Genomic DNA, 11,055 nt, shown 5'->3' on the forward strand with positions numbered 1-11,055 from the left:
CAAAGAATAGGAAACCTATTTCCTATAATATTTGTTTTGAGGTTGTTTGGTTGGTTTAAAAAAGAAAGAAATTGTAGAATAGGAGATAAGATGAGATGAGTTGTCAACTTATTATTGGATGATGTGAGTGATTTTTAAAAAAAAATTGTTTTGAGGTTGTTTGGTTGGTTAAAAAAATAAAGAAATGAATTAGAGGTATATTATTGGATGATGTTTTGAGGTTGTTTGTGTTTGGTTCGTTTTTAAAAATAGGAAAATAGATGAGATGAGATGAGTTGGAGGTATATTATTGGATGATGTGACACGTACTTAAGGAAACCAATTTCTTGTTTTTTTTTTTAGGAAATGGATGGAAAGGAATGTTTAATGAGATGAGATGAGTTGTCACAATATTATTGGATGATGTGTGTGATTTTTAAAAATGGGATAAGATGAGTTGTGATGAGTTGGATGATGTGACACATTTCTTGTGTTTGGTTTATTTTTAAATGTAAGAAAGGAGATGAAATGAGATGAGTTGAAAGATAAAAATAATATTTTATTAGATGTTATGTGTGAGTTTTAGAGATGGAAATGGATAAAAATATTATTTTATTAATTTCCTTGTACCTATTTCCTTTTCTTGATTTTTAGGAAACCAACCAAACGGGCCCTTAGAGACGTGAACGAGGGAGACAGCATTGATTGCCGCGTAACATCCATTTCTTACGACCGAAATACAAAAAAAAAGTAAAAAAGTAAAAATAAAAATGCACATTTTTAGAGGAAAATTCCGAATCTAACAATTTCTGTGGGAGTAAAAAGTGAACAGAATACAATACAAGCACCCGTTGTTTATTTGTTAGTCATCCTTTGAGACGGTACCCTACCCAACAACAAGAAGGCCAAAAGCACACGTGCCAACTCCTAAAAAAACCCTACCAGATTCTTATATCTGGCTGTATCTAAACCTCTGAAAGCAAAAAACCAACAGAATGTCTTCTGTGAAATTAGATTCAAGCACTGCATAAGATAAAGAGAGTGACGTACAACTTTAAATGCTTTCATCTTTGGAACTTACAATTCAATACCTTTTTCACTTTTTTTTTTTTAAATTCTGTTTCCAGAGAAAATGAAATTATTGTGCCATTGATAACACTGCCATCAATGCTTCAACGAAGGATGCACACAGTAATCGGATACGTGTCCGACACTTGGATGATCTAACACTTGATAGATGCATGTCAAGTACACCTTTTAATGTAAATCCAATATTGGCAGCGTGAGATGTTTCAAGGATATATCTTAGATATACCTAATGTTTAAAAGTTGGAAAAAAAAAAGTGAAGTACAAGAATGACGGCTTTGCAAGTATATTTGATTTTAGATGTATCATACATGCATCTCTTATCGGCATCCATGCTTCATATTTCAGACATATTAGCAAATTGTGTCACATAAAACACGCAAAAGCAAATAAGTCCCAGCACAGAAACTAAATAAGCAGATAATACAGCATGTAGAACCACAACAACAAGATTCCTATCCCCATAAATTTCTAATGACATCAGAGCCCAAAAGACATCTATGTTCTGGCCAATGCAGCCTCTATATCAACCATCCCCAGACAAATCCAACAATGTAACCAACACTACAATGATGACTTAAATCACTATAAACACAAAGTACCATTGCAAATTACAGTGTAGATTGTACAAGCCCTCACCTTGGCATGGACATCATGATCGTTCAGGCATGCCGATCCAGCTGAAAGAAGACCACAATTTAGCGTCCTCAACCGGACAGAGAGTGATTTACAATCAAATACAGGTTTTCAATCGAGAGAAGCAGACTCGAACTCCTTAATTGCTCTGTTTGTGTCAAAACAGGGTTCTGAAGGGAAGACAAAAACAGTTGCTGCTGCAAGAGAAAGATTGAGTGCAGCTGAATATCTGACAGAAGTCACTGTGATCCGTGGCAGTTGTTGTGGGCCTGAACCCAACGCCACAAGCTTGTAACTGATTATGTGCTCGGCTTTTGGTAGAATGGAGGCTGCGGCACTGTGAGCTCCAGCAAACACAAAGCTCTGAGAATCCCCAAGCGAGTACTTGACATCCTGAAGCAAGCTTGTGAGGTTTCTGACCTTTACATAGAATGAGAAGGGGACTCCAAGAACAACATGAGGAGGGCATTCTAAACTTACAACAAATGGAGGCTTTTCCACTCTTACAGGTGGCAAATTTTCTTTTGTGACAACAAAAGAATTTGAATGTTGATCAAAACCTAAATCTCTATTCCACCTTAGGTAAATGGCGCCCAAGCAAAGATTTGGGGATTCAACCTGAGGAGTGAGTGAGAAAACTTGCTTGAACTCTTCACCAGGACTAAGAAAGCCAGGCTCAGAAGGAGCGCCACCACTCACTGAGCAAGAGCATCCAACTTCGTCGTCATTGTCTGATTCAATAGACATTGATGTGAACCATAGAGGGACCTCAGTGCAGTTTCTAGCACTCACGATGAGGATGCTTTTCTCATTCAAAGGCAATGACACCTTCTGCTCAGAACCAGGTGATGGCTTCAATATTGAGAGTAGCAAAGGTTCTCTTCGGAATGGCATCATAAAATGGTGACTAATGACCAATGGAGTTTGCCCTTCAATCTGCAAGCTCTTATGCACATTAACTCTTTGCAATGTCGTACCTAAGTTGTTTGGCTGGTAACCAAGTGAAACATAAAGCATTACTGATTTGGGTCTATGCCATCTGATCTCCAGTTTACAGGACCACGACTCACCTGCTTCTAAAGCTGGGACAGAGACAACTCCAAATGACTGCTGAATCTTCTTAATGTTGTCAGAATTATTTTGCAATTTATCTTCCTCGAATTTCCCTGAGATGCTCATGAGCTCGACATGATGGCTGATGGAAGAAAAGGGCTCAGGATCTCTGGGACTCGTTATCAAACCACCTCCTTTTGCATCCACTATATTAATTTTGAGCTCCCCAGAGTGAATCTGATGGCCTTTGGAGGCCACTGTTACAGGAACGACAAAATTTTCACCAACTAATGCAGGACCAGAAGATATTAAGGTGAGATCAACCTGAGGTTCAGGCTCTTCGACCTGAATAAATCTGTGGCCTGAGAATGAGAGAGCGACATCTTTGGTTGGGAAAGTCTCTACCCTGTCCTCAAACTTCCATAGTGGCAACTCTTCCATTGAAGCAGGGCTCTCTGCTCGACAGCAAATCCTAAAACAATTTCCTATTTTAGCTGTCACTGACACGCATTCAAGCCTTCCACTCTGTTCTGCACATATACAAATGCAGCTATAAATTTTCAAGAGCTTTGAGTGTATAGCCGTGTGTATAAGCTTTGTACAAGCATAACTATATGACGTTGACAACCATGAATATAGGAATTAATATTTGCATCAAAGCTGATTCCTTCTGGCTTACATTAAAAACATAAAGTTAGATACTAAAATAATGACCCTTTTGGCTTTTATTGAGAATCATTGTTTTAGATTTTAATGCATAAAGTTAGATACTAAAATACTGACAAACAATGTTATGCTTCACAAGGTTAAGAACTTTCATATTGTATAGGGTTAATTGCGAATAGACCCCATGTCATCCAATTGCGAATAGACCCCTCATAGTTCTGTTTGTGCAAATAGACCCCTGAGAGAATTTTTTTACCTCTTAAAATAGTCAAAAAGGTTTCGTGGAGGCAGATATGCACCTTATAGTTCTATTGGTGAGGATAGGTCCCCAATTACTAATTTTTTTTTACTCGCAAAAGAGTTGAAAACATTAAGGGGGTGTATTCGCACATGGGCCAATACTTCAGGCGGTCTATTCGCACAAATAAAACTACAGCCTACAGGGAGTCCATTCGCAATTGGACGAAGCTACAAATGGTCTATTCGCAATTACCTCTATCATATTTTACACATGATCTGCCTTACTAATACTCCTTAGAGAATCTCTTTGTAGCAAGATGAGAGAAAATAAATATAATTTTTGGCTCATGTCAGAGAAGTTTTGTCCAAACTGTCGCTTTAGCTTCATAAATTAAACCGAACCTGCTATCAAGCGATAGATATAAAGAGCAAAAAAAGCTTACCTGATCTGATTTCATAAGTTAAACGCAACCACTTGTTCGTCGTTAACATAAGAGTTGGAACAGTCTCTATCCGGGTGCCCTGATCTTCAATGCCATAGTTCGCGGAGGAGAGTTCTTCCTGAGTTCTGAGTATCCTGAAGTTACAACTGTCCTGATTGAACTGAACTTCTAACTCATCCATCTCAACTGGAAGTGGGAGTTGGGAGAGAAGTGACACAGTGATGAACGTTGATATACCTGGTTTGATCGATTGATCATGAAAGGTAACAGATGCTAGAAGCGCCATCCTAAGTGGGCTTACAAGGTCAACCTCAAGAGTGAGAGGCTGATCTTCAGACACCAAGACGTTATCGTTCCCATCACTTGAATGAGTACCTTTTATGAGGTTATAAACCTCACCCTGTATCATCTCTCTCCGTGAAAGAGTTGCAAGACCAGCAGGGCCATATTTGCTCTTGCACTCAATGCTCTGCAATCCACCATTAGAAAATATGGGCAATGCGGCCATTTCAAGGGAGTATTCGACGAAATCCCTTGGTGAACCCAGTTTCCATGCGCATTCTCTTAGATAACCCAAGGTCTCCCACACCAAAGTTACCCATCCATCTTGCCGATAAAGACCCACAATACCATCGAATAGCTGCTTTGCATTGCCGAAATCCCCTGTAGCAAAATACTCCCTAGCCATTCTATTATTGCAATAAGAAGATGTCCTCAGAGCTTTAAGGCTGCTAAACGACTCACTAGCTCTTCTGAACAGAGCGATGATCTCAATTGAATCTTGAAACCTCTGCCCTTCTGCAAGAGCATAGCTTACATACTCGACATCTGAAAGTCTAAAAAATCATCATGAAAATTGTCAAAATCTGCATTTGAAACATCACAATCTTCCAAAGCTGGTCTCAGAGACTTACGGAAGCATTGTTACTGAATCACCTTCCTCATATAACCGAGCAAATTGGCCAACAAATGCTGAAGGCATCACGGATTCTGGATTGCTTCCGACTGAATTTCCCATAGACAAAGAGGCATCCAAACAATTCCTTTTCTCCCTCAAGTAATGCGCTGCGAACTGTCACCAAAAGAACAACTGTTAATGAAAAGGAAAATAAGAACCTATAACAGGTTTACTTCCACATATCACAAGACAATTGTCAAGTACTTTTCTAACAGTAGAAAAGGGTATCTATTCCCCTTTCACAGATAGTGGGAAGTACTTTTTTACCCGAAGACTAGACAGTAGTTTGGTTACAGGGAAACACGAGAAAATGAAAGGTAAACATGCTGGGTTGCTGAAAACTAGGAGCGCTGATAGTGAAAGACACGATTTATAAAAATGTATGTTTCTAGCAAATCAACACCCAAACACAATCATCTTTTAATCGGGAGGGGAAAAAACTCACTTATCTATAAAAATTCGTTAAATAACATTTGATAATAATATTATGGGAAGGAAAAGAAACCAGGATATAGAAAGAAAGCTTCCAGTTCTTTTTTATCAAGATCATCTTTACTTTCAGGAGAAAATCAAAAGAAAACACAGTTTGGATTTCCCACTGACTTTTTTCACCTTCGTATCAATTACAGGACTATAAAGAGGGCTCCTGTTTCAATATTTACGGAGCAACCTTAGATTTAACATCTGATAGCAGAATGTTCAAGACAAAAACATAAAGGTAGAAATATAGCCGTGAAGCAAATTATTAAAAAAAGAACAAACAGAATAAACTTTTCGCTAATAGGTGTAGCACCTGGTAATAATAAGCTGGTTGAAACTCCCACTCAGTGAGCTGATTGTCTGATGTGCCAAAACGGAGAGAATAATTGTCCGGAATAGCTGCTGAGCTTGTCTCCATTAACTCTGCAAATACCAAGAACTGCCTGCTAAACCATTCCCAATGAAGAAAAGCAACTTCAGCTGTTCCCTTGAGCCGTTGATAATTTGATATATGTTTATGAAACCAAGTAACTGCTTCTGCCAATTTTCCACCATGGAGCAGCAAGGTTGACACTTTGAAGTGCAACTGCTCGGCCACAGCTTTTATTTCAACTAAGCGTTGGATAGGGGGCAACCTCGTTGATGTCCCAATCATCTGAATTTAAAAGAATGAAGTTTTAACTGATTACTTAAAACTGAGCAACAGAAACTACTGCATACTAACACTGCTCATGGAAACAAGCTTGCTGGTCAGCTTTAATCTTATACAAATCTGTGAATCCTGATAAGAACTAGAAGACAGGCAAGCAGATTTATTCCCCGAGGTAGCACAAAAGTACTCTTCAGATGTCAGTTTTACACTTCATAATAAATTTGTCATAACTTACTGAGAAAGCACTCCAAGATCCCGCTTATTGAAATAGTGGCAAAAATTCCAAGTGTATATTAATTTCTTTGTTAATGCAAAGGACTCTATAACCCCCAACCATCAAAAAATGAAACATAGAAACTTAAAACTGTACCTCCTCGGTACTCTGTAGCCTATGACTGACTTCTGAAATTTACTATGTTGCATACACCCAAAACTATGCAAGTAAGATCCAGCATACTAATGTAAAGTAAAAAAAGAAGGATAAATGCCTATTTAAGATTGAGTTTAGAAATGTGAATATTACTAGTCTATTAAAACTGAGCAAAATCAATTAGCGTACACTAACATTTCTTCATGACTACAAGATTGTTTGTCTGTTTTAATCTGATCAAAATCAGGAGATTCTATGCATACTTCAACACTCAAATTAATTAACGAAGCATAACTCATATTTTGCCGTATTATCTGAAAGCGCAGAAAGTACAACCTCCAACATCAACCATACAGAAATAACCTAGTGGCCCTCTTCTCAATACAAATAAATTTTTGCTGTGCGGACAAGGGGTACTCATTACCATACCCCCCCCCCCCCCAACACTCACCCCCCCCCACAAAGAAAAAAGCACCACACACAAGTGTGCGCACACACGCAAGTGAAAGTCACGAAACATAAAAATGAACCTTTTTTGGTATGAAGGTGATGATCGAATACAATAGACATGTCCGACAACCATATGCTCCAAAACAAACTTCGCAATCAGCTTATAAATAATAATAATAATGTGCTACACTAGAATGCTGGAAAACTGTGAAAAAGGGAAATTAACAACTAATGCATAGGTTGAGTTAACCATATATTGGAATTATGTGTGGTAAAATGATCCTTCATAGAAACTGAGAAATATGGTGGTTTGTCTGTTAAAGAATATATCACAAGACAAAGATTCAGGTAGCTACTTGTCAAAAATAATTTGTAAAAAATTCAAAAGAATATTAGGTTATGTCAATAAAGATCATGTACCTCACGTGTGGCGTGGTAGGCATCTTCATAACATCTTAATGCTTCTGCCCAATCTCTTCTAAACTCCGCATATACAGCAACCTGGCATTAGTCAAGAAAACATACAGGCAATTAAAACTTCCGTTGAAGTCTAATAATGAAATATATTAATGATTATGGGCCTGCTGGAAATAAACATTATGGAAAATAACCTAAGAACGTGACAGATATAAGACCAAAGTAGAAGGTTCAAGTATCTGAGGTATCAACAATAATTTATGGCAGGCACAACTTCATAACCACCTCATAGGCAATATTAGTGGAGTACATGGACAAGTAATTTACTTGAGGTGATTCGAAGTTCAGGCATCTGAAGAACAGATAACAGGCAAAGCAGAAGCAAATGGCCTGAAATGTCACCAACAAGGTATATTTGTACGTAAGTATGTTTCACTGAGGTTGCCACCACTTACTTTCTATTTGAGTTGATTCCTGATGTGCATGTCATCGTCTGGTTATTCATCGGGCCATTGGTTAAATTATAGTTTCGAGAGTTGAATGCCTTAAACCTTACACATATTAAATTTTGGTTATTATTTTGTTTTGGTTACATAATATGATCACAATATACCACTTAGAATTATAGATGAAAGTTCATCAATTAAATGTCAACAAATCATGAATTAGTAATTAAGAGTTAAAAATGAATGCCAAAGATGATCCAAAATACCCAAGTACTACAAAAAAAAATTGGCTAAGTCATAGTGTTTCGACTTGACATGAGAATTGTTGCCTGGCCTTTAGAGGCTAGCAGCTCTAAAGTGACTGCACAAGACCTTCCCTAACCAGAACCTTTGATGTATCCCAGACTGTAGAGTTTATTTTGCGGGACCCTCCATTTTCACACAGCATAAAATCCATACCAATCTGTCCGTTGTGCCTCATGACATACATTTTTTGACATTATGAATGTTAATAAGATTATAAGAGAACTTTCATGAAGTGGTTATCACCAATGAAAAGTTTGTGTGGTGGTTATCAATATATATTATGCCTTTTTTTAATATCACATAGGTTAAACCATAGGAGTCCACAGTTTTGAGGAAACCATAGGAGTCCACAGTTTTTCTTTCAAAACCGTACCTCCAGATGCAAAGATTTTAACCTTTCGAAGATCAGAAAGTAATATTGCATAGCTTTGCTTATAGGGTTGACAATTAGCCAGAACATGAATGAGCCAGCATAAGCTGAGCTGGATTAAAGGCATGCTTGAGCTGAATCCCAACCAAAAGGCAGAATTCAGACAATCTCCTAACAACTTTTTGTTTGGGTCCTGAGTAGCTAAGAGCCTGAGCCCATGGGCCCTGTAGATGCATATATTCTTTGGTGGATCATATCATCAAAATATGAACTCGCTTTAAGCTCCAATGAACACCAATTTTTAGTATAAAAAGGTTAATGTTAAATGTACATATGCCTAAGAATTTGTCACTTACCACATAACACACAATTGTAAGTGAAGCTTTACGTTCCAATAACATTATGGAGGTATGCAGTTTTTTGAAACTGTAAATAACTTCTTTGTTAATTTTCACTTTTTAAATTTTAAAGGTACTCAAATGTGTCAACAAGTCAGGCTTAAAACGATGAAAATGAAATGCATGTGATACAATATGGAAAAAAAATGAGTTAGAAACCAATAGATGCGGACATAATAATATCTGATGAAACTAGAATGAAGTCGAAAGCACTCAAATATTATGATCATGAAACAAAGAGCGATAAACATGCACATTGGTTCTGAATATGTACGACACAAAAATGTTATGCTGAATATATTGCTTATCGTCCTTGCCTTGAAGCAATAGCGAATATAAAGCTCTGCAGAAGTAATACTTCTCTTGTCTATGCGGGTCCTTATCCTTCGCCCTTCCTCCCTATAGTATGTGATACACAAGTCTGCAAATAGGCCTGCCAACCTGCATATAATTGACAATGAGATATTACGATCACCATATGCCATTGAAACCACTTTCCAAACATAAATTGCTATTCTTATGCCTACAATCTGTAGCTAGCTTTATTAATCAGTTAAATAATACAAAAGTTGCATAAAGTCTAATCAACATGAAGAAAAATGACTCATCTGTGATTTTAACATATCCATAAAGATGAAAAAAATAATAAGCACACAAAACAAACGTACGTCAATTTTTCTACAAACCTGTTCAGCGATTGACTTAATTCTGATGCATCATCTTGTACATACTGAAGAAAGTATTTAGAGTCTATCTCTGCACGCTTCCTCAATGCAACCAGAAGATCTTCGCTAACATTTTCTGCATACACCACATAAGATCATCATCGTCATTCACAAATTTTGAAACTAGAGTTGACAAACTTTAACAGGAAGATAAATAGAGCTTATTTAAGTATGACACATAAATAAGCTGGTGGATTTGAAATTCACTATGTATGAACAATTTATTAAAGCGCAAGAGAATATGTAGGACATTTCTAGTACTGTGCAAAATCTTGTTATCTTGAATGCCACTTTTACAGTTGCTCTGCAGAGCAGAAACACCTCAAGCTATCTCCGTGTAGAGACCATGTAGGACATGTATCAATATCCCTGATTGTTTTGTCTCCACTATTTTACAATCTGCTGGCAATTTTTATAATTAAATGTATTCTTTCTGCTTAGACTCTATACTTTAGAGTGTAGTTACGCTAATCTCTTACCATGAGTAGTCCTCTGCACGAGCACAACAATGAGTTTGATGTTCCTCCCATGAATTGCAGATCTGCTCACAAGATAGGTTTTAAAATCAGAAAGTAAAAGAGGAGAATGTTAAGTTTTAACACTATAGATTATGAAAACAGTACGTGAAGTTAAAAAGATGGAAACCATATTCATGGAACAGAAAGTACGAAAATGTCGATAGGTTTTGTATGTCAACCGCTAAACTTACTAATCCTAAGCCATGAAAGACCGTCCAGGTCTACCGGCAGAACAAACCAAACTGGGTAGTAAAAAAAGGTCATGATGGTCGCTGTCGGAAAGGAGATGTTGTAAACTAAAGTGAAGGAGAAAAGGGGTCTGAGCATCCTACCCCCAAAAACTTTCTGTTATTACACTAATTGAAGATTAAAACATTAAGGTAGTCAAGCAAACAACACTGATACAGTAGCTTCTCGTAATCTGAAAGATAAACAAAAGCAGGAAAGGGGATTTTTACTTTATATACAGACATTATTGTTTTTAATCTGCAAGAACTTTTTTCCACTAACAAGGGTGTACGAGTCGGTTTGAGCACTCATCTAATCTCTCGGATATGTAGATCTCCTCCACCAAACACCCATCAATTAATAAGGGGAGAAATATCAACTTGGAGCATCCCCACTGTAGACGGTGCTATAATCTAACCCAACAGCTTTTACTTGGGAGAATAATGACAGGGCCATTTCAAGTTTTCAACTTGCCCCCTTTGGGTATAAGCTGTACGATATTTGATGCAAAAAAAGAAGAAAAAAGAAAGAAAGAAAGATAAGAAAAGAAAAGAGAGGGGAAAATACTACAAGTTACACCCACACAAAAAAATCCGTGAGTAAGAGCTGAAAAACTCCAGATTATCTCCAAGG

General features: G+C 37.3%; 1 protein-coding gene across 1 annotated transcript in view; it reads right to left on the reverse strand.

Moving 5' to 3' along the window:
* Nucleotides 1,420-11,055, reverse strand: part of LOC109843665 (trafficking protein particle complex subunit 11) — a 10,265-nt gene continuing 629 nt past the window's right edge. The window contains 8 exon segments of the mRNA XM_020412621.1: nt 1,420-3,285; nt 4,105-4,940; nt 5,019-5,176; nt 5,856-6,197; nt 7,435-7,515; nt 9,269-9,392; nt 9,638-9,752; nt 10,156-10,217. Of these exon segments, the coding sequence (XP_020268210.1) occupies nt 1,814-3,285; nt 4,105-4,940; nt 5,019-5,176; nt 5,856-6,197; nt 7,435-7,515; nt 9,269-9,392; nt 9,638-9,752; nt 10,156-10,217 (3,190 nt within the window). The 3' untranslated portion in view covers nt 1,420-1,813.

This window comes from Asparagus officinalis, chromosome 5, assembly GCF_001876935.1.
Source record: "Asparagus officinalis chromosome 5, Aspof.V1, whole genome shotgun sequence".
Classification (NCBI taxonomy): domain Eukaryota; kingdom Viridiplantae; phylum Streptophyta; class Magnoliopsida; order Asparagales; family Asparagaceae; genus Asparagus; species Asparagus officinalis.